General features: G+C 43.0%; 1 protein-coding gene across 1 annotated transcript; it reads right to left on the bottom strand.

Moving 5' to 3' along the window:
- Positions 1-15,611: 15,611 nt before the first annotated feature.
- LOC147011996 (vitelline membrane outer layer protein 1 homolog) lies at positions 15,612-24,230 on the bottom strand. Its single transcript, XM_085857997.1, has 3 exons — positions 23,870-24,230; positions 21,048-21,157; positions 15,612-15,951 (listed from the first exon to the last, which is right to left on the bottom strand). The coding sequence occupies exons 1-3, from the start codon at positions 24,062-24,064 to the stop codon at positions 15,654-15,656; spliced, it is 603 nt and encodes a 200-aa protein (XP_085714123.1). The 5' UTR covers positions 24,065-24,230; the 3' UTR covers positions 15,612-15,653.
- Positions 24,231-24,585: the final 355 nt, after the last annotated feature.

Below are 24,585 nucleotides of genomic sequence, written 5' to 3'. Positions count from 1 at the left end.
GATGCAAATCTCATTATGTTGTACAAGAACAAAGGCGATCGGGGAGATTGTACCAATTACCGTGGCATCTCGCTCCTCAGTGTTACCGGGAAGGTATTTGCCAGGATCATCCTAAAGACACTCCAACAACTCGTTCACCGAGTGTATCCTGAGGCACACTGTGGTTTTCGAGCAGGCAGATACACCGTGGACATGATCTTCTCCCTTTATCACCTTCAAGAAAGGCGCAGGGAACAGAACACACTGCTCCACATCAATTTTGTGGATCTCACAAAAGCTTTTGACACTGTCCGCAGAATTTGTTTAAACAAGGTGTTGGAATGGATTGGCTGTCCCCCCCCAAGCTTCTAAGTCTCATCCATTCCTTTCATGACAACATACACAGCACAATACTGTTTGATGGTTTCACTTCAGATAGTTTCAAGATTAAAAACGGAGTGAAGCAGGGTCGTGTCCTAGCCCCATCACAGTTTGGTGTTTTCTTCTCAGTACTTCTAAGGTGCTCCTTCCCTGTAGACATGGAAGAAATCTACCTTCACACCAGGACAGACAGCAAGCTGTGTAACCTGTCAAGATTAAGAGCAAAGACAGAAGTGTGGCATGTACTGATCAGAGAACTTCTTGATGCCGATGATGCTGCACTTGTCACCCACACAGAAGACTGGCTCCAGAAACTAATTGATCGTCTCTCTCATGCGTGCACGATGTTCTCTCACTATCAGTGTCAAGAAAACCGTGGTGATGGGACAATGTGTCACAACACAGCCCCTGATTACACTAACCAATACTCCACTGGAGGTAGTCAGCAAATTCAGTTATCCCGAGTTTATAGTGACTCAAAACCTGTCCCTCGATGAGGAACTGAACATACGCATTGGGAAGGCAGTTACCACCTTTGGTCATCCAACAAAGAAAGCATGGAAGAACAGTAAGCTGACACTCAGAACCAAGATGAAAGATGGCTGCGAAACATGGACGACTTATAGTCATAAGCTGCCAAGAATGGAGATTTAACAGTTTCCATCTTCGCTGTCTGCAAAGCATTCTTGGCATCACATGGAAGGACAGATGCACAAATGCATAAGTCCTCTCCCAGGAAAATCTTCTAAGCATCCTTGCACTCATCAAGCAAAGACGACTTTGATGGCTTGGGCAGGTGCGCAGGATGGAATATGGACGGATCCCAAATGACGCCCTACATGGGGTGATGGCCGGGGCCAAAAGACCAAAAGGGTGCCTGAAGCTGAGGTATAAGGGTGTTTGCAAGCCGGATATGAAAGCCCTACAAATCAATTTTGACACGTGAGAAACTGTAGCCAACTCCAGAGACAGATGGCGACATCAATTATGGGCTGGGATAAGCCATCACTATGACCAGTGGCTGGAGCGGCTGCACGACAGACGCTGTCGCCGCAAACAACATCATCCCATAACTACAGGAAACGACAACCACACCAAATATTTCAAATGCAGCACCTGTGGTCGACATTGTTGCTCCCAGCTCGGCCTGTACAGTCACCAACCAAGCAATACATGACTGACCTCACCAAGCAGTGCTGCATATCCACCATCTTTGGCAGATGAATGGCTGCCATTGCTATGTATCTCCTCTTTGGATGGTGGTCGATAGACATAGCCTCTCTCTCTCTCTCTCTCTCTCTCTCTCTCTCTCTCTCTCTCTCTCTCTCTCTCTCTCTCTCTCTCTCTCTCTCTCTCTCTCTCTCTCTGTCTCTGTCTCTGTCTCTGTCTCTGTCTCTGTCTCTGTCTCTGTCTCTGTCTCTGTCTCTGTCTCTGTCTCTCTCTATCTCTATCTCTATCTCTATCTCTATCTCTATCTCTATCTCTATCTCTATCTGTCTCACACACACGCACACACACACACACACACACACACACACACACACACACACACACACACACACACACACACACACACACACACACACATCCTTGCTCTACTCCCACCCAATACAGTGCAGCACCCTCCTCCAACACCTATCTCATTCTCTCCTCTCCTCTCTGTCTGTCTGTCTGGGGTTTGTCTCCGGACGTGTCTGAGCGGTGTTTGTCTCTGGCCAGCTTGGCTCCGGACGCGTCCCGGTGGCCTTTATGTTCGGACGGGAGTTTGTCTCTGGACGTGTCCGGGCGGTGTTTGTGGTGTCCGGGCAGTGTTTATATTATGACCGGGAGAAAATGTATTTCACACATTATTTTTTTTCCATCTTCCCTGTTATTCTATGCAGAACCATTTTGATGAAACAGTATGAATCATAATTAATGCTTCACCACACGTCTGCCTTACAGCTTCCTCTCACCTCATACTTTCTTGCCTTCCTCCACCCCTCCTCTCTCCTTTCCCCTCCACCTCTTCACTCTCCCCGCTCTCTCTCTCTCCTCGACCACTCTCCCACTCTTCCCCCCTCTTCTTTTCCCTCCCCCTTAGTATCACCATCAGTGAAGCGACTGGTGGTATTTGCTAGTTATGAAATAAGGAAGATACATTTATAAGCATTTAAGTTTTAATGACATGTATTATTGTGACTCCAATGATAATTATTTAATGACACAAAAAACATCCCTTTGTCATGTGTCATGTAAAGCAAAGAATGTTTCAGTATTTGGTCAATATAAAATATGCATGTCCAACAAATTATACATGCACATCTCAATTTCAATTTCGTACAGGTGAAGCCTCATGACGTGACGTGACGTGATGTGTCAAGCACAAAAGGAAGTGTGCAGCACATTGTGAGCATGGACTATGTGACTGTGCAACAACCATCATGGACGTCAGGAGATCAGTCACTCAGCAAAGACATTGCGATCGAGCCGTTTGCCAGATATATTTCATCAGAAGCAAGGCAAAGGTGAACTCAGATTTTAAGATTGATGAACAGAGTTTTTTTTGTTGTTGTGCAAGTTTTGCCAAGATTGATGAAGAGTTTTTTTGTTGTTGTGCAAGTTTTGCCAAGATTGATGAACAGAGTGTTTTTGTTGTTGTGCAAGTTTTTCCAAGATGTAGATTAAAGCTGTTGTGGAATTTTCACCTTAGCACCCGCAGACATCCATGTGCAGTTTGACTTTAACGTTCAAACCAGGAAGAAATAAAATACGTTAAATGGTCATTGATCCCCCAGGAATAAATGTGAAGGCTTTTTGGGCCTGACCTTTCTTCATCGACCTCTTTTGCTCCAACGAAGGGTCAGGCCCAAAATGCCAGCTTCGGTTTTATTCACGGAAGACCAATTACCGTTCACCTGTTTAAGGTATTTTATGTCATATTTTTCCACCCATGCAGATCAGTAATTTTGAGTTGATATGAGCAATTACATCCTTCGTTAGTTTAGAAGGGACTGAGCTCCTGCGCTGCTGGTACTGTGTGCGTGTGTGTCGCTCATTTGGCAACAGCACATTTAGATATTACTAGCAAATACAACAACGTGTCGCTTCGCTGACGGGCATATTGAGAGGGGGTGGGGGTAGGGGAGAGAGGAGAGGAGGGAGGGGAGACAGAGGAGTGAGGGAGAGAAGAGAGGGAGGTGAGAGAGGGATGGAGAGGGAGAGAGGAGTGGAGAGTGGAGAGTGGAGAGTGGAGAGAGGAGAGAGGGGAGGGGAGAGAGAGAGAGGAGGGAGGAGAGAGAGGAAGGGCAGGGAGAGAGGGAGGGGAGAGAGAGGGAGGAAGGAGAGAGAGGGAGAAGAGAGAGGGAGGGAAGTGAGAGAGGGGGGAGGGAGAGGGATAGAGAGAGGGAGGAGAGGGAGGGAGGGAGGGAGGGAGAGGGAGGGAGAGGGAGAGAGAGAGGGAGGGGGAGGGAGGAGGGAGAGGGGGGAGAGAGAGAGAGAGAGAGAGAGAGGAAGAGGAAAAGAAGAAGAAGGAGGAGGAGGAAAAATATCCCAGTTCCACAGAAATTGTGGGAACATTAACCAAAAGCATAGACTGAAAACATGAAAGCACCGCTCACGTTTGACCTTGTGATCCCATCGAGCATGAACATAAATTTTTTTTTAGAATTTAGCCCAAGATGACCCTCAAAAATGTTCATACTGATTGGCTAAAGCATTCCGACATATGCAATTATGACGTCATAATGAAGCTACCGATGACATCACCAAAAAAATCACACTTGTTTCCCATGGGGAGTACTTCACATGTGCCAAGTTTCAAGTTTTTCCATGGAGCAGTGTTTGTGATACAGAGGTTCAAAGTCTTTCCTTTTTTCCAACATGTCTGCCATACCATGTGACATATGATGTCACAACCATCATAACATTTTACATTAGTCGCACATATGGTGAAAGATTTGTGTCAATTGGAGAAGTGCTTGCAACGAAAACACAGAGAAAAACAATTCGTCGTTGAATTCAATGACCAAACGTGCAAATCCTCTTCAAATTTCAAGTCAATCAGATGAAAATTGACAATTTTAGAAATTTGGCCAATGTTGGTTAACCTTTTGGCTTATGTTGGTTAACCTTTTAGCCTATGTTGGTTAACCTTTTGGCTTATGTTGGTTAACCTTTTGGCTTATGTTGGTTAACCTTTTGGCCTATGCTGGTTAACCTTTTGGCCTATGTTGGTTAACCTTTTGGCTTATGTTGGTTAACCTTTTGGCCTATGTTGGTTAACCTTTTGGCTTATGTTGGTTAACCTTTTGGCCTATGTGTTTTAACCTTTTGGCCTATGTTGGTTAACCTTTTGGCCTATGTTGGTTAACCTTTTGGCCTATGTTGGTTAACCTTTTGGCTTATGTTGGTTAACCTTTTGGCCTATGTTGGTTAACCTTTTGGCCTATGTTGGTTAACCTTTTGGCCTATGTTGGTTAACCTTTTGGCCAATGTTAACCTCAAACATAATTGGTGGTTGAATTCAGTGACCTGATATGCAAATTCTCAAATTTCTCATCAAGCAAATGAAAATTGAGGATCTTAGAAAATTGGCCTATGTTGACCTCAAAAGAGTGACCACTATATCACATGGTCATGTAACATGTGGTAAAGTTTAAATTTCCTCTGCTGAATGGTTTTCGATCTGTGCTCTTAACAAAATTCAGACACAACGTATAGTACGCCATACGTCCATACGCCACCGATTGCTCAAGCCTGCTGTTCGCTTTGCGAGCACAGGTTAATTAGCATGGATGACATACGTACCACCGGATGGATAACCCGAAAACATAATGCCTCTGGCGACTTCATCAGCAGAGGCATCAAAAATCCCCATCCCTTACACACCCAAACAATTAATTTGAAGAAATCTCTGGTGAGGTTTGGTGAGAATAAAGAGGTTTTCATTGCTTCCCATCTGGGTCAGTCCCCAAGCAGTGTTTTTCTTGAAGATAAAATTAATTTCAAAAAGAAACCTCCTTTTATAAAATCCAATCCTGGACATGCAGGCATAAATAAATAAGTAACCCTCAACAGAGTTTGAACCAATGAGAACTGTGATAGAATGAACCCTGCATGTCATCCTAAATGTTATGTTTTGTGCAGCAAGTGGCTGCTGGTTACATCACCTTTGAAAGCATAACTGTGCCATGTATGCAGTGTCCCTGTTACCAGTGCACTGCTACTCATTTTGCCAACTTCAGGATGACTGGCTGAGTCAATCCACCCATCCCACCTGGTGTTATGTCAACAGCACAATAGGGGCTCAAACTCAAAACCCTAAGATCTTTAGGGTTAAGATCTGAAACAGCCACCTTAACTGTTTAGCCAACACCAGGCTTTTTGCCATCCTGTATGAGAGATTGTTATTCCAATGACTGTCTGCTATTTCATGGATATGCAAGAACCTGTGCATTCACCTTTGGGCTGTTACCATTATGGATAAACAATCGGATAGGCCAGTGAGTGCAAGATGAATACATCGAGCCAATGACATTTTGCCTCAATCGACTGAACTTTATGATTCCTCTTCGAGGAGTGTTTTTCAACTGGAATTGAGGAATTGAACAAATTGCTGTGTAGGTATTGTCAGATTATGGAACAAGTGACCATTTCCTGTTGACAACTCAACTTGAATGTCCTTATACAGGAACTTGGCCCAATGCCGCCAACCCTCACCCAATATAACAAACATTATGCTCTCTGTTGCTGCACAGGTGAAGAGTTAGAATCTTGGATAGGTGAAGCTGTCTTGGTCAGAGACTTCTCATTCAGTTTTGCTTTTCCATTAAAGAAACACATTTGGTGACATCCATTGATTAACAAAGATTGTGCCACAAACAGGTTCATCTATCCAAATAATAGAGGATGTTAAAATAGGATGACAATGTCAACAACAAGGAATGGTGAAGGTAGAGGAAAAAGACAAGCTTGAAAGCATGATGAAAATTTAAAACCTCGACCATGACTTCCTTGCACTCTTTGGATGCAATCCAATTGATCATCAGAAATAGCAGAACACCACGCAAAATAAGGGTCTTGAAAAGGGCTGACAGTACCAGTGAAGGATGCATAATAATACGTTGGTGGCAAAGAAAACATTTTGCGATTCATGGCGAATGGCTTTGGGTGCACAAGAAGATATGCATTGCACAGAAGTTAGCACATTGCAGATAGTTAACCACACAGGAAGGTATGCATTGCAGAAAAGTTAGCACATTACAGATCGGTAACCACACAGGGAGGTGTGCATTGCACAGAAGTTAGCACATTGCAGATAGGTAACCACACACGAAGGTATGCATTGTAGAAAAGTTAGCACATTGCAGATAGGTAACCACACAGGAAGGTGTGCATTGCACAGAAGTTAGCACATTGCAGATAGGTAACCACACAGGAAGGTGTGCATTGCACAGAAGTTAGCACATTGCAGATAGGTAACCACACAGGAAGGTATGCATTGAAGAAACGTTAGCACATTACAGATAGGTAACCACACAGGAAGGTATGCATTGCAGAAAAGTTAGCACATTACAGATAGGTAACCACACAGGAAGGTATGCATTGAAGAAACGTCACCACATGGTGATGAAAGAGAATGACACACTTTTGAATGTCTTCCTCAAAGTGACACCACACAAAGAAACATTCCAATTCACCAGAATAAAATTTTATTACAACATAAAGCAAATAATATGTGAAAAGCAGTGAAAGTGTGTGAAGTGTCTAACTTTAGATTAAACAAACAAAACGAAGGTTTTGAGTACTACTTGGGCTGGGAGGATGACCGAGAGGCTGGATAAGCCTGACGTTTCCCTGACGGTGATTTTGGGATCTTTATAACACCGAGGGATCTTTAACATTGCTGTGTGAACAGACCAGACTCTCTATTTAACGTCCATCCGACAGATGGCGCATTTTGTGATGCAACGTCGTGCTTGCAAAGCACCAATCTGACAGTTTATACAGTAGTTGGATCGGGAATCGAACCCAGCCTGGACAGCTCAAGGAAAATGTGCTACCTCTGTCCCATACTGTCACACTAAGCATGCAAGCATAAAAGGAAATCGTTTTAAAATGTAGAAGAGAAATAAAACTTCAGTTCACAAGTGGTAAGCAAGGAAGGCTTCAAAAAACATAATTCAAATTTATGGGAAAATTATTATATAGAAACAAAGTTGTGCACAAGCCATTGCATCTTCACACATATAAAGTGCAGATAGTTAAATCTTTAGAACCGAGAACTTCACCAGTAGATGAATTGGATGTGGTGGGACAGTCCCCTGGTCTCCACGGTCTCTCAATGTGATGCCCTTAGATTTCTTCTTGTGGGGGTATGTCAAGGATTGTTTTCCAAACGTCTGTTACTGATTGAAACATCATGCAAAGGTAACCAATTGCATCAGCAGTGTGATGAGGGATATGTTGGCCAACATATGGATTGAAGTGGATTCTCGCTTGGATGTGCTACGTGCCACTAAAGGTACACATGTTGAGGTGTACTAACGAATACAAGAAACTTTATGACTTATCTGATAAAATGATTAAAACAAATCATTATATCTCTTTTGGTTTTGTTCTAATCAAATTTTAAAATGAGAACAAGACTTTGTGGACTGCCTGTACTTCGTAAGCCTAAAAATTATCTTCATATACATGGCAAGTTGACCCAATCAAATCATTTGAATAGATCAATAATTTGTAAAACTCTTCTTACATGCTTCATTTCTTTACATGCCATGTGCACACAGCAACTCGAGACATTCCGTATTGAACCTCCCCAACCGGCACACCAATAAAGGGCTTCCTTTTTCTTTACTTTTTTCTATTGTGTTATTTTTACCACCGACTTCTACTTGTAAATAAATAATTAAAGATAAGTTTTGATTTTCATTGAAATCTCATTGAACTTACAAACTCCTGATGCCGTCGCCAGGTTTGTGCACGCAAATCACGAGCACATTTCTTCTGAAATCACGAAAGCTGTAAAAGCTATAATAAGAAAAAAGAAGAAAACAAAAACAAGTAAGTAGTCAAATCTTACAATCAAACAATTACACCGACATCATGGCAATTGATAATTGTCCAACAGTGTGCGCACGCTCAGCAAGTATAAAATTAACTCCTTAAAAGGTACACAGTTCATCTCGTTTGATCAACTACCTTGCCTACAAGAGACAGCGTCTGTTGAAGTGGTTCACAAGTGGTATCCGAATAGAAGGGAAAGCTCCCAAAACAGGCCATTTTGCACTTCACTGAAAATACCGAACCACAAAGTCTCGATAAATTGGCGAGATGAGCAGAAAACTTTAATCATACCATCAATGATTCGTGTTTTGTTGCAATATTTTGGAATTCAAAGAAGAGTTCAAGAAGTTTTCATGACTTTTCAAAACTTTTGTTCTTTATAGCCAGTTATAGGCCTGCTTATCACAATTATGATGTTGAGGCTCGATTTGATTTTTTGAGGTGAAACTGCTTTAAAAAAGCCAGTCAAGATAATTGTGAACACTACATTGCACTTGTGGATCGACTTTGCTCTGGCGACCGGAACTTTTAACAACACACTCTGAGAGTTCAAGCAACACTGCAGAGTTTGGACTTCTCAAATGTTTGGTGTTTTGGACTCAATCACGACTGGTTGGACTCGGTTGATGGGTGCAAATGCTGCTGCAGACTACAAATGATGAGCTACTGCAATTAAGTTACGATGGAATTTTAACTAAACAATTGAAGGAATTTGGAGACATGTATTGTAGGGTGTTTCAAAAAAATGAAAGTTTGATTTTTGCTGCTCCCTGATTTTGCCTTTGTTCCAATACCCCATAAGAACTTATAGGTCGAAAATGAACAAAATTCCATGATATTTAGGGGTTCCTCAAGTTGGCACAATTATGTCCATTATGGAGAGGGTATTTTGCACTGCAATGTCAAAAAGCTCATCTCGGTCTCCTTGGAAAAACTATTCTTTCATCCTATATGACTGCTGTGGTTTTTGAAAATATCAAACAACCATATTAATTGTGAAGTATTCTGCGTTGTGCATATTCGACGGCAAGTTGTCAGTTACAGTTTGGAAAATTTCAACAATATTGTGCCAACTTGAGGAACCCCTAAACATCCTCCAATCTGCTTCATATTTGGTGTGTATGTTTCTACTGTCAAATGGAACAAAGGCACACCCAGGGAGCATGAATATTCATACTTTTATTTTTCACCCCCTATTATGAAGCACCTTAATGTATTGATGAATAAGTTGGAGCGTCTGAAAACATTAACCTTGAAAGACGACCAAATGCTTTGGTATTTATAAACAGTTTGTTTTGGGGTTCCTTTGCGTGTTTCTGGTCATGACACAATTAAAGTAAAACCAATTACAAATTTGCTTTAAAAAAAAAAGCAAAATTGTAGTTTTACACAGAAGTAGATTCGTAATTTCTGGGTTAATATTTTGTTTGTCATTTACCATTAAACTCCAAATTGGCACAAAAATTGTTTTTTAACCAATCTCTGAAAAACCCTTTCCCCATAGCCTCAAGGTTTGCCTTCCAGAAATCGACTATTATGATCTCTAACTCTTCACAGAATTCTTGCACATTTGATGTTGTGATCACTTTCGTCGAAATGATGTCCTACCTTCACTTCCTCTACCATATTCGGTTCGTTCCTGAGAAAGAGGTCTAACACTGCACTTACCCTCATGGGCTTTTCAATTACTATGTTTCAGCTCACCTGTACTTTAGCCAGGTGAGGTTATGTGATCGAGCAGTGTCTGTAGGTGAGTGAGCGAGTCAGTCCGTAAACACTTGTCATTATCACTTGAATCAAACACACGATTTTGATGAAACTTGACCACAACCTTCATCATCCGTGATGTACCAAAGTTTGTTCACGGCATAAAAAAAATCAGTGTCTAAGGAGTGTTTCGGGGGGGCGGGTTTGAGTGACTGCTGCTCATGATCCAGGTGAGCTTCAGGACACGTGGTCCTACTTTTTGTATAAAACTGGTTTAAAAAGCAATCCTGGACTACATGTAGAAAATCCTCATCTATTCTGCCCTTTCCCTGTGCATGGACTTAATCTATCCCTGGCACAATAAAATCCCTGAAAATCAATACTCTTCCCAAACAATCGCATGCCATTTTGAATTCTTCATGAACTCTTCTTTCCTGCTCTTTCCTTACACGAGGAGCCCAATGAAAACATCTTACGAGTATCTTACTATTGTTACAACTTCTTATCTCTCGTCGCACAGACGAGATACAATATTGTTGGTTTACCCAGATTGCCACAACCCTTCCAATTTTGCCTTTGCTATCACACCTACACATCTTGTAGCCTTCTAATCCTGTCCTCAAACGTTTCTCCTCATTAAAACAGGTCTCACATACTGCAACTACTGTATATTGTACTCTTCACGATCTACTCTGGTTTCAAGCTCTTCAATCTTACTATTGAGCCTCCCCTACACTCCGACAGCATAAGGGAAGGCTTATTGCTGTTGTTGGGTTTGTTTCTGTAATTGGTGCTCCAAATTTTGAATGGAACCACAGAGTTTCTTTGACCCCGAGGAGTACTAAAGTACTCAAACACCATTTAGAATTTTTTTCCCTGCACTCTGAACACTCCAAATTTCCAAATGGTATCAGTTTCCGAGCTGTATCTCGGAGCCAGCTGGGTCTTTCAGAATGAAATTTTGCATCAATAACGTGGAATAGAGAGTTTGCAGGGTTTACTTAATTTATTTTGACCTTTACTTAATTTTTAAGCTCATGACCTAATTTATAGACGTTTAAACATGTTTCACCATTAACTCTACTATGATTGTCCAATCGGAAGGAGATTGCCCTCATTAGATAGCCTTGAACGGGGGTCGGCCACCTGGGGTTCCAGAGCTACATGCGGCTCATAAGGACATAAGTGCGGCTCCCGACCCTGGTCAACCGAATGTCCTTTTATCTCTTTCAATTTTCAGAACAATCTTTGTAAGCGTTGTGAAAGGATAAAATAACACTTGAGAACTTTGGTAATGAAGAACAGGAAAATACGATCCGATTCTACGGATCGTTGCAAAGGAAAATACGCAAATTCTATGAGAATGACTCTATGTATTGTCCGCTGGAATTATTTCGGACATCTCGTCGGCAACTGCGCAGCCGCAACCTGTTGCATTGCCTCAACCTCCATCCTCAGTTTAGAATTCGCACCCCTCCCTCCTTTCCTTCTAAAAATCTTGCGATGCCCTGATCCTTGCTAGACAAGTAAGTGAGAATGCCAATAATGAACAGCTTCGATCTGAATAACAAACGAGATGTTGTTTTGATAATGTTTGGTAACCCCCCCCCCTTCAATGGAGGGTGTGCATGTGACGTCACCACATTTGTGATCCACCATCTTGGAATACAAGCAAACAGAGCGAAATGTCACGTGGACTGCATCATTGTGTTTACATCTGTTAAAATAGGAGTTAAAATGGTAATTTTTTGCACTATTTTGTTGTGGTAATCGTGCCGATAGGGAGGATTGGTTGTTGTAGCATAGACTGCCAACAGGCAACATTATCACGATTTTGAAATGGAGGCTTAACTTGGAGTTATGAGGTGCGTTCCAGGGTGATTCGGCATGAGATTCTCACAGTACCTTGGCTTTAAATTCATCCTGATCACACATGCGCAGAGAGGAGTGAGATAATATTTTCACTTTGTTTGCCTGCCTGACACTGAAACAAAAATTGAAAATCATTCTAAACAGGAAACTTATTGTTTTTGAGGATGTCATAATGGACACAAACAACAGGCACAAAGAAATAATGCAATGTGTTAGATAGGGTGGTGAAACAGACACTGCGGAAAATTCCGGAATTAATTTAGTTAGACGACTTTTACAATCTTTATTTTATTTAAATTTAATTACATACTTGCATACTGTAGAACATAAATCGCCTGTCATGGTATTTCAAGAACCTCCGGTTCTGTAATACTTCAATTTATATATAAACGTTCAGTGGGTTGGTGTAGAATGGTGGTATTTGGGATTGCATTTGGACTATTTCAAAAGCACTAAACTTCTGGAATTTTTTTAACGATCGTTAAAATCATTATTTAATTAAAATTGAAGTACAGTACTGTATATAGTTGAACACTGCGTGGGATATCGTGTTCTACAGTATGAACTCTCCAGTTGAAATATGCGTTACATGCATTGCGGCTCTTAAGATATTGCATTTTTGACTGAATTTGAAAAAAATGGCTCTCCTGGTCATTTGAGTTGCTGACCGCTGGCCGAGAACAAGCTGCATTTAAGCTTCATTTATATCATACCCCTCCAGGTTAAAGATCAAGGTCTTACACCCCTATGAGTATTAAACCACCATTTAGGTTTTTCTCCCTTTTTTCTGCCAATGTCTGAGGACTTTTGGAATGAAACTTTGCATCAATAATGAGAATATGAAGTATGCGGGATTGGTGTAAATTTTTTTGACCTTGACTTAATTTTAATGTCAGGACCCAATTATACACATTTAAACATTTTTCACCACGACTCGACTTAGGTTTGTCCGATTGGAACGAAATTGCCCTTTTGAGATAGCTGAGAGCAAGACAAACTTTTTACATCATACCCCTCTGACTTAAAGGTCAAGTTCAAATGGCACTTTGAAAAACACATAACGCATTTTTTTTGTCATCACTCGATTCTGCCAATGTGGAATCTCAAAGACTGCACGATCTTCCAAGATGTTCTTGCAACATAATAGTGTACTTGCACTGATTTTGTGCACCTGATATTGGTTTCGTGTCCTTGATCTACTTTTTTTCGGATTGTGACCCAATTAACAAAAAACACCTTTTTGATCATAACTTGAATAATTTTCCTCTTATTTTCATGATGTTGAATTTTATGGATAGATTGCAGATGGGGACACATTTTATTAATCTACACTCTACCCCTAAATGTTGAAATTCAAGGTCGTATGGTGGTCCGAAAAAGAATATGGCTCTCATTGGATGATGGGCCAAGGGTAAGTCGTGGGCGATACCGAGGGTAAACCCGACTGCTTACCCTTGGTGATCGTTGGCTTTGTGATTGCAGATATCTCGTTTAAACTCGTCACGTTAGAGCAGAATTTTTTTCACTTTTCCCTTCCTATAATTATTTTTTGCTGCCTGGCCTTACTAATCGTGTTATCAATAAGAGCTCCTTCATTTATAGCCTCTCCAACCACCTGTAGCTGAAAAAAAATCTTAATTTCTTCCTCAATTCCCACTGTAAACTTTCCTGTCTCCTTTCAGTTTAGCCTACGTGGTCATCAGTTTGGAAACACTCCCTTTGCCCCCAAAATGATTCCCACTGATTTCTAAACATATAACATTGCTGCCTTCACCATCCTTCCAGACATAGGTTAACATCTATTGCTCACCTTGTGACTTATATTCCCTTTTCTATTCTCAGAGTAATACCGGAAATCATTACCTCACAACCCTTTGCTTTCGGTCAGCTACATACTATCCTGCACTAATTTTTTACACTAATACACCAGGGCGTTGACTCAGCCTGTCATCCTTCCAAGGTCAGAAAAATGAGCACCAGTTCCAGTGTGTCTACTGGTAGAGGGGCACTGCATCAGTGACACAGTCATGCTTCAAGAAATGACAGCTACCCCAGCAGCTAAGCTGCCATACGACCACCACAAGATTTTTGTGCACATTTTTCACTCTGTTACCTTTTTATCCATTATTTTAACCATTCGATTGCAAGCCTGAGCTGTGCCATTTGTCCACATTTTCTACAGCACAGAATACCCTCTGCTACCACTATCCACAAAACTGCCCACTTTTAAACATTTATGACATTGTTTAAAATCTTCCTCTATTCTCCGATTGATTCGCACTCTGTTAACTGCTTCCCAACCATCTTCACAAACCTTACTTTAAAAGGGAACTACGGTCTCACTGCCTACCCTGTGTACTGCTCAACTAGTTGCAAAAATGAGGAGGCCTTAAATAATAATGCTTCATAATAAAACAATTCATATTTCCAGATAATCTGCTCCCCAAACTACTGAAACCAAAAGTGGGATCAAATATAGGGTGTCCAGAAAGTCCTTGTGCAACTTTGAACGTTTATAACTTTTGATGTACGCATTATAGAAACATGTGTACTATAAATGTACTATATGATGTGTACATGATGTACTATAAATGGGGCATAAAACCATAATTCACATCATTGTTATGCAATGCAGTTCAAACATTTATGCTTTAATACAACCACCATCTTTTGTAATACTTCGTCCACTGATTTTCCCTATTGTTGAAAACATTCTCTCATTGCCGCTGTGATCTTCGCCCTAATTTCATCAAAATAATATGCTTTTGATGAGTGAACAACAGTTTTACATAGAGTGCCGATAAAAAGTCTCCACCATCTTCATCGTTTTACGGCCCTTTCAAAATTTTCACCTTTTGTTGCCTTTTGTTGCACTAAACTTTCGGATATTTTTTTAACGATCATTGAAATCATTATTTTATTAAAATTGAAGTAACACTGTATGGGGTATCATATTCTATGAACTCTCGAGTTGATCATTGTAATTGGTGGGAGACAAGCCCAAACCCAAAGTCAATATTATTGGCAACGATTATGGAGAGATTTGCACAGATATGATGTTACAGAAGGTGTTGTTTTTCTTTGTCCGTATACAGCACAAGGCTGTGTGGTAGCATCATTGGCTGAGGGCACAGCTGTGCAGCTGATGTAATGCCCTCTGCTGATTAGGGCAGGAATTTGGAATTTGGACATTGTGCTGGCGAGGGCTCACTGACTCTTCACGAAGGATACAATTCCTTCACATTCTTCCAACAAATGCTGGCAAACAGGATACCCGTTTAATGTCCATCCGAGACATGGCACACACATTGATGAAATACCCTGCCTGTGAAAACCAGGACGACAGTTTATAGCTATGTGGGGATTCGAACCCTGGCCAAACAGCTGAAAGGCGAGTGTGCATACCTCCAGCTAGGTCATTCTTTCACCTCGTGGAATGTGGTAAGGGGCGTCTATTTATTATGTATGCATGAGGAGTGTTGGAGCGTTGTTTATGGAGGGAAGGGAAAAAGGGTAAATATTCCACCATATTAATATGTCATGAATAGATGGCGTCTTAAAAGGAATGCAGGACACACTATTTTGTCCATTTGTCTTTACATCAGACTGACAACATGAGAATATTATTACCAGTTCACTTTATTCTTTCTTCTTCACACCATCATTCATTCACAGCAGTAAAACTGGACATCATTAAGTGCTGTGTCATCTCTGATACCAAGCCATTTTTCTATTTTAGTGCGCAGACCACAGATCGCCTTTTTCCCACAATCTTCACTCCAAGATCCATATGTACCAGAGGTCGTGCCCCGTCCTTCAAGGGTAGCTCCATGTGAGCATTTGAAGTCAATGTTGTTGGCAGCGGTGTCATCTCTAAAAGCACCTTGTGGGGATTGGACTCTCAGGCGGAATGCCGACAGGTGACCATATGGACACCATTGAGGCTGTTTCCAGGAACCCCAGCTGCACAACACACAGGATACAAGGACAATGTTGTGGTGTTACTCCAATTGATAATAAATCACTCTGTCATCAGTTTCTAGTCGTGAGCACATCTTTTAGCATTATAGTAGATGCCAAGGTGTCCTTCGTGAAGAACAGGCAACATGGAACTATCGCCGGCTTCCTGAACAAATTACAAATTCCTGCTCTAACCTACAGGGGCACTGCATCAGTGGCACAACTGCACCCCAACAATTTCTACCATAATACGTACGGGCACAATAAACAGTGATATCTACAAGCCCCAGTAATGATTCAACGAACAACACGATTTGTTTATTTGTTAAATATTAATTCACATCATAATCGACTTTATGGTTTTGGTGGTGGGTTTGGGATCCTAGAATCCTGAGTTCAAATCCTGCTCTGCTGTTGAATTAATATCAGGTGGGGTTGACTCTGCCTGCCATTCTTCTGAGGTTGGCAAAATAAGTACCAGGTTGCTGGTATCCTGTGTTTGAGTGGTGACCTGTCCAGGATTGTGCCCAATAACCCAGGAAACTGCTTAGGCAGCACTCATGCTCTGCACAAAGTATGAGGCAGCACCAACACCAATGGTTGGATGGATGGATAGCATCTCTGCCTTGTGAGTCCGGATTTGGTGAGTCAAATGCGAAGAGAGTCTAACCCCTCCAGTAAAGTTACGGTGGAGTGGAGCTCCCTTAAGCGGATGCTTATCCTTTTCAGCAAGCACCTTCCAGCTACTCCTACAACCAGACATGCTCCATGCATAGAGATTTTCATCTCTCCTTGGGATTTAGCTTGCGAGGTCGAGAGGAGTGGCTTAGATACTGGGTAAGTCTGAGCTCCCAAAATCTGCCCAGGCTATGCAGCCACACACAGACACACATAAATACATACCACATAAAATGAATGCATCCGTACACACACACACACACACACACACACACACACACACACACACACACACACACACACACACACACACACACACACACACACTCACACACACACACACACACACACACACACACACTACAAAGCTGGAATGAAAACCAAATGGAGAGGACATTTCATCCTTACTTTGACTAGTGAGGGAATCAACATGAGTGGTAGCAGTTTACAGTTTATAAGCCCAGCTTGATTGGTGTATAGCAAAGACACCATGGGTTACCACCGTCGGTGGGAAAGACCATTACTTCATATTGGTCAGTCACCACCTGCCTCAAGCTGGGCAGACCCCAGCCAGTAAGGTACTGACCCGCCTCGAATACCTTCTCCTTTGCGTGCGTGGGGATTAAGGATTTTTATCCTGTTAAGCAGATGGTAAGTGTGTACCCAGCAAAGAAAGAAAAAAAATTATCCAGCTTGGTAGCTGGAACGTCAGGACTATATGTCCTGGCATGAATGAAGAAGAATTACTTTCAACATCCAATGTACACAAGACAGCACTGATCGGTCATGAGCTTCACAAGCTTAACATTGACATTGCTGCTCTGCAGGAGACAAGATTGGCCGACAGCAGATCTATTCGGGAGACCAACTACACCTTCTACTGGCATGACAACAGTGCAGAAGACCACCATCAACATGGTGTAGGTTTTGCAGTCAGCAACCAAATTATCCAGTCAATCGAGATACCGATGGTAACATCTGAATGCCTTATGTCTCAATGCCTGCCATCCAATGGAGGCTTCATCACTATCATCTGTGCTTATGCCCCAACTCTGCGTGCCAATGCTGGAGACAAAGATCACTTCTATGACATTCTCCATGAGCTTCTCCAGTATGTCCCTCATGGGGGAAAAGCTTTACCTTCTCGGCGACTTCAATGCATGGGTCACACCAGACATGGACTCCTGGCCAACATGCCTCGGCCATCATAGTGTTGGCGAAATCAATAAAAATGGGCAATGGGTGTTGGAGCTCTGTGTCACGAACACGTTCTTTCCAGGCAACCGTCGGCATAAAGTGTCCTTGCATCACCCAAGGTCGGGCAATAGGCACCAACTTGACCTCATCATCACCAAGAGATGAGACACTCTTCACACACGTCCCTACCATCGTGCAGATTGTCATACTGACCACTCCCTTATCTTCAGCAAAGTGAAGATGCAGCCCTAGAAGCTTCACACCTCGAAGCAAGGAGGCTTGCCATGCATCAACATTCCTAGTAAACAAAATTACGACACATGTAAGCAGTTTTCGAACATACTCCAACGGTCCAACTTTTCGGTCTCTACCTACTGAAGGCCCAACTCGCAATGTCAATGAAGCCAGGAAGTCACTAAGATCAGTCATCGACGAGAGTGCAGTCATCACATTTGGCAAAAGAAGAGCTCGCAGGAAAGATTGGTTGGAAACCTTTTCAGGAGAAATAGAGCCAGTCATCGAAGCAGAGAATGCAGCTTACCTGATGCACAACATAAACCCAAGTGCCCAAACCTTACACAACATGAAGACCACCAAGACCTCTGTAGATGTTGTGCAAAAATGGGTTGTGTTGTTGTGCAAAAGAAAGCAAGGTTTTGTGCAAACAAATATTGAATTAACTTTGCCAAGATATTCAGATGGCCTGTGGACTGGGACAATGGAAACCTTCACACCATGTATGATGAAATAAAGGGCACTTGGTCCAACCATCACCAAAGTTGCTCCACTGAAACCAGCAGATGACTCATTGGGTGGAATGTTACCTTGACCTGTACTCCCATGAAATGGTTATTCCTCAGCCTGTGCTTGACGCTCTTCCTCAATTACCTGCCATGGATGAGCTACATGCGGAACCATCATCACTCGAGCTTGGGAAGGCAATCGATTTACTGGAAAGCAGAAGAGCACCTGGCAAGGATGGAATTCCAGCAGAATTGCTCAAGTACAGAAAGCTCCACTTGCTGCCTTACCTACATGACTTGCTCCTCTTCTGCTGAAAAGAAGGATCTGCTCCACAAGATATGCGATGTGATGCAAATCTCATTATGTTGTACAAGAACAAAGGCGATCGGGGAGATTGTACCAATTACCGTGGCATCTCGCTCCTCAGTGTTACCGGGAAGGTATTTGCCAGGATCATCCTAAAGACACTCCAACAACTCGTTCACCGAGTGTATCCTGAGGCACACTGTGGTTTTCGAGCAGGCAGATACACCGTGGACATGATCTTCTCCCTTTATCACCTTCAAGAAAGGCGCAGGGAACAGAACACACTGCTCCACATCAATTTCGTGGATCTCACAAAAGCTTTTGACACTGTCCGCAGAATTTGTTTAAACAAGGTGTTGGAATGGATTGGCTGTCCCCCCCCCCCCCCAAGCTTCTAAGTCTCATCCATTCCTTTCATGACAACATACACAGCACAATACTGTTTGATGGTTTCACTTCAGATAGTTTCAAGATTAAAAACGGAGTGAAGCAGGGTCGTGTCCTAGCCCCATCACAGTTTGGTGTTTTCTTCTCAGTACTTCTAAGGTGCTCCTTCCCTGTAGACATGGAAGAAATCTACCTTCACACCAGGACAGACAGCAAGCTGTGTAACCTGTCAAGATTAAGAGCAAAGACAGAAGTGTGGCATGTACTGATCAGAGAACTTCTTGATGCCGATGATGCTGCACTTGTCACCCACACAGAAGACTGGCTCCAGAAACTAATTGATCGTCTCTCTCATGCGTGCACGATGTTGTCTCTCACTATCAGTGTCAAGAAAACCGTGGTGATGGGACAATGTGTCACAACACAGCCCCTGATTACACTAACCAATACTCCACTGGAGGTAGTCAGCAAATTCAGTTATCCCGAGTTTATAGTGACTCAAAACCTGTCCCTCGATGAGGAACTGAACATACGCATTGGGAAGGCAGTTACCACCTTTGGTCATCCAACAAAGAAAGCATGGAAGAACAGTAAGCTGACACTCAGAACCAAGATGAAAGATGGCTGCGAAACATGGACGACTTATAGTCATAAGCTGCCAAGAATGGAGATTTAACAGTTTCCATCTTCGCTGTCTGCAAAGCATTCTTGGCATCACATGGAAGGACAGATGCACAAATGCATAAGTCCTCTCCCAGGAAAATCTTCTAAGCATCCTTGCACTCATCAAGCAAAGACGACTTTGATGGCTTGGGCAGGTGCGCAGGATGGAATATGGACGGATCCCAAATGACGCCCTACATGGGGTGATGGCCGGGGCCAAAAGACCAAAAGGGTGCCTGAAGCTGAGGTATAAGGGTGTTTGCAAGCCGGATATGAAAGCCCTACAAATCAATTTTGACACGTGAGAAACTGTAGCCAACTCCAGAGACAGATGGCGACATCAATTATGGGCTGCGATAAGCCATCACTATGACCAGTGGCTGGAGCGGCTGCACGACAGACGCTGTCGCCGCAAACAACATCATCCCATAACTACAGGAAACGACAACCACACCAAATATTTCAAATGCAGCACCTGTGGTCGACATTGTTGCTCCCAGCTCGGCCTGTACAGTCACCAACCAAGCAATACATGACTGACCTCACCAAGCAGTGCTGCATATCCACCATCTTTGGCAGATGAATGGCTGCCATTGCTATGTATCTCCTCTTTGGATGGTGGTCGATAGACATAGTCTCAGTCTCTCTCTCTCTCTCTCTCTCTCTCTCTCTCTCTCTCTCTCTCTCTCTCTCTCTCTCTCTCTCTCTCTCTCTCTCTCTCTCTCTCTCTCTCTCTCTCTCTCTCTCTCTCTCTCTCTCTCTCTCTCTCTCTCTCTCTCTCTCTCTCTCTCTCTCTCTCTCTCTCTCTCTCTCTCTCTCTCTCTCTCTCTCTCTCTCTCTCTCTCTCTCTCTCTCTCTCTCTCTCTCTCTCTCTCTCTCTCTCTCTCTCTCTCTCTGTATTCCTCATTTTACTCTCTCACATCCCATCAACTCCATGAAATGTGTTGAATCCACTGATCATGTTAAAAAAAAAACATTACTTTACAATTTTCCAAACCTCACAATATCAAACGTTTCCATTCAGCCAGAGAGTATAATCGGTGTGGCCCCACACCCCCTGCCCCCCTCCCCCCAACACCTCCACCACACCAAAAGCAACAATAAGTTTGAAAAACTGTACGTACTCTCCAGAATCTGACATGACGTTGATAAACTGTTCTCTTTCTGACGTGCAGATCAAGGTGATACCATTGAGAGCAGTGTCATCATGGAAAATACCTTGGTCGGGATGTACCTTGGAAGAGAAAGAGAGACAATAACATCCACATCTATCTATAATTCCAGCAATCTGGGTGTGTGTGTGTGTGTGTGTGTGTGTGTGTGTGTGTGTGTGTGTGTGTGTGTGTGTGTCTGTGTGCGTGTGTGTGTGTGTGTGTGCGTGTGTGCGTGTCTGTGTGCGTGTGTGCGTGTCTGTGTGCGTGTGTGCGTGTCTGTGTGCGTGTGTGCGTGTCTGTGTGCGTGTGTGTGTGTGTGTGTGTGTGTCTGTGTGGGTGTGTGTGTGTGTGTGTGTGTCTCTGTGTGCGTGTCTGTGTGTGTCTGTGTGTGTGTGTCTCTGTGTGTGTGTGTGTGTGTCTCTGTGTGCGTGTCTGTGTGTGTCTGTGGGTGTGTGTGTCTGTGTGTGTGTGTGTGTGTGTCTGTGTGTGTGTGTCTGTGAGTGTGTTTGTGTGTGTGTGTGTGTGTGTGTGTGTGTGTGTGCGTGTGTGTGTGTGTGTGTGTGTATGTGAGTGTATCTCTGTGTGTGTGTATCTCCGTGTGTGTATCTGTGTGTGTATCTGTGTGTGTGTGTGTGTGTGTGTGTGTGAGTGTATCTCTGTGTGTGTGTCTCTGCGTGTGTGTATCTGTGTGTGTATCTGTGTGTGTCTGTGTGTGTGTGTGTCTGTGACCGCTGTTTCTCGACAACCACTGGTCCGATCCAATTAAAACTTGCCAGGTAGATTGCTGGGGCCCTGTCGATGTGCCTTTTCAAGGTTTGATATTAATCGGAGAAGTGTTTCCCAAGTTATGGCCATTTATTTACCAACCAATGACAGGACACGGTGCTGCGGCCATTTATTTACCAACCAATGACAGGACACGGTGCTGCGCAGCCGGCCGACGAAGACGTCATGTGCCGTGCCGGTTTCGATGGGGATCGGCGCCATAGTTACCGTGGCGTCGGAGTGGCGATGGTCAATGGCAGCGAATGTCATGGCAAGCAAAGACAGGAAGGTAAACTTGATTTTAATTTGGATTTTAATTAACTCTGTGTGGAAGTATTACAGCAGTTGTTACTTCAGTGAAAGCGATAATTCGTGGAATGATGTGAACATTCCGTACGGGCACGCACTACTTCCGGATAGTGATAACTTACTGTATTCTAATAATTTCTCGATTTCTTATGCGCATTTATAGATCAACACAATGCCCCAATCCAGTCGTCATTTATGAGAGCGAAGGAACGGCCTGTGTGGTTGTTTGAAAGTTTTTATTTTTTGGTTTGCACGTACGGGCATGCGAGAGCGAAGGAACGGCCTGTGTGGTTGTTTGAAAGTTTTTATTTTTTGGTTTGCACGTACGGGCATGCGAGAGTGAAGGAACGGCCTGTGTGGTTATTGTTTCCAGCTCGCGGTTTGAAAGTTTTTTTTGTTTTAAAAAAATGTCTTTTGTACGTATGGCCACGTACTAGTGTGTATAATCACATATACCATGTACATTTGTCCATTGTTTTCTCAAGTCCTTGCATTACATGTAAAAGTACAGTCTGATGATGTGATTGTCCTGCATGTGATTTATTTACAAGCTCCATCCACGATGAGTGTTAGATTCATGTCAATAGAAAAACTTTAATTAAATATATAAAAGTAATTAACTTGACAAGGTGTAGTTTGTTCACACCAAGGTACATCGCTGTGTCAAATTACAGCTATCAGGTAGAAGTTGGTTCTGAAGATATGTAGCACTTAACGGAAGAAGTTAAACTAATACCGACAGACTGGACACCCAGTTTAACTTCCATCCCATGGACGGCACACACAATGATGAATCACCCTGCCTGTAAAACACCGGGACAGCAGTTTGTAGCTGGGTCGGGATTCAAACCCAAGCTAGACAGCGAGATGTGAGTGTGCGTACCTCTCGGCCATCCTATCAGCCCAATGTGTAGTGAAGGGACACACTCAAAATGCCATGATTTTTCATTGCTGTAAACCGACTTGTTCATCATTTCCTTGCTACATCGTTTTTCTCCATCCATACAATTCCTGACGAGGCGAAATAACCGAATGTGACCACTTGGGTAGAAGACCATGCGGTTGAAGACCAGACGAAACACACCCTGCTAAAAATTATATTCGTCTCCGACTCAAGATGTTTTTAAATTTACTCTTACAGATCTCAATCATACTCACTCTATTCTTGGATATTGCCAAATTCACTCCAACAAATTGTGTGAGAGCAGCGTTCGAGTCCTGACAACATGAAAATACGCAGAAACTACAACTACACTACCAACCTACAACTATGCTGCCAACATTCAACTGTCCGACCAACCCACAGATATACTCCCAACCTATAACTATACTCTCAACCTTTAACGATACTACCAACAAACAATTATACAACCAACCTGCAACTATGCCGCCAACATTCAACTACACTACCAACCCACAACTACACTACCAACCCACAGATATACTACCAACCCACAACTACACCACCAACCCACAACTATACCACCAACCCACAACTATACTACCAACCTACAACTATACCACCAACCTACAACTATGCTACCACCCCACAACTATACAACCAACCTACAACTATACTACCAACCTATAAATATATTACGAACCTCTAACTACACTATGAACCTGGAACTATACTCCGAACCTTTAGGTATACGATGAACCTATAACGCTCCAAGAAAGCCTGGTTCATTAAAAAGAATAGGAATAAGAAAGCCCACCTTGAGCATGAACCCTTTGGCCTTTGAACCAAATGGACACCGATCTACAAAACGCCAAGTGCCCCATTTGCCACCGTTGCTGACTGAAATCATGCGTGTTCGACGACGGTCCACCTGCAGTGTTCGGGTGGCATCACACAAGAGTGCGAGAGAAAGAAACAGCAGGAAAGACACAGAATGGGAAGTCCTGGCCATCTGTGGTGAACAGGTTGGAGTGGGATCGGTAAGAAGAAATTGATGCTCCACAGACTCAAGACGCAGCCTTTCGCAAGCTCGATCCCGGGTATCTCACAATTACCCCCCACCGTCCGGTGTCTGCACGAACTTTAAAGTCCCTCTCCCCCACCACACATCCATGACAAAGCGCGCCCCTTCCCTCTCACTCACCATGAGCCCACAGGTCCGTTTGATGGGTGGAGCGACGTCCCCTTCCACTTGTCACTTTAGAACGGTCCTCCCCATCGGCGGATTTTGGGTGGGCATCGGGGGGGGGGCAATGGCCCTCCTTTATTTTATTATTTTTATTTCATTACTTTTTGCATACATTGTCGAGGTTCATATGATAGATAACACACAAAACACAACAAGGGGGACAGGAGACAAGAAGGGCAGGAGAGGGAAGGACAAAACAATGTGGAACAGACATGAGGAGATCTGTAGAAGGCAGAGAGATGGGGCGGGGTACACGGGGTAAACAAGATGGACACCACAGGGAC

Source organism: Eptatretus burgeri, chromosome 15 (genome assembly GCF_056783735.1).
Source record: "Eptatretus burgeri isolate ZD-2024b chromosome 15, Ebu_testis_v1, whole genome shotgun sequence".
NCBI classification, from domain to species: domain Eukaryota; kingdom Metazoa; phylum Chordata; class Myxini; order Myxiniformes; family Myxinidae; genus Eptatretus; species Eptatretus burgeri.
The sequence above is the reverse complement of the archived record's forward strand: the minus strand, read 5'-3'. Positions and strand labels throughout refer to the sequence as shown.

What these genes read in the sequence shown, in the direction of transcription:
- LOC147011996 (XM_085857997.1), bottom strand. Translation starts at nt 24,064, where the DNA reads ATGGCCAGGACTTCCCATTCTGTGTCTTTCCTGCTGTTTCTTTCTCTC. An exon ending in CCAAAGGGTTCATGCTCAAG is followed by an intron (nt 21,158 to 23,869) that starts GTGGGCTTTCTT and finishes TTCTCTTCCAAG; the next exon opens with GTACATCCCGACCAAGGTAT. An exon ending in GTCATGTCAGATTCTGGAGA is followed by an intron (nt 15,952 to 21,047) that starts GTACGTACAGTT and finishes TGTGTTGTGCAG; the next exon opens with CTGGGGTTCCTGGAAACAGC.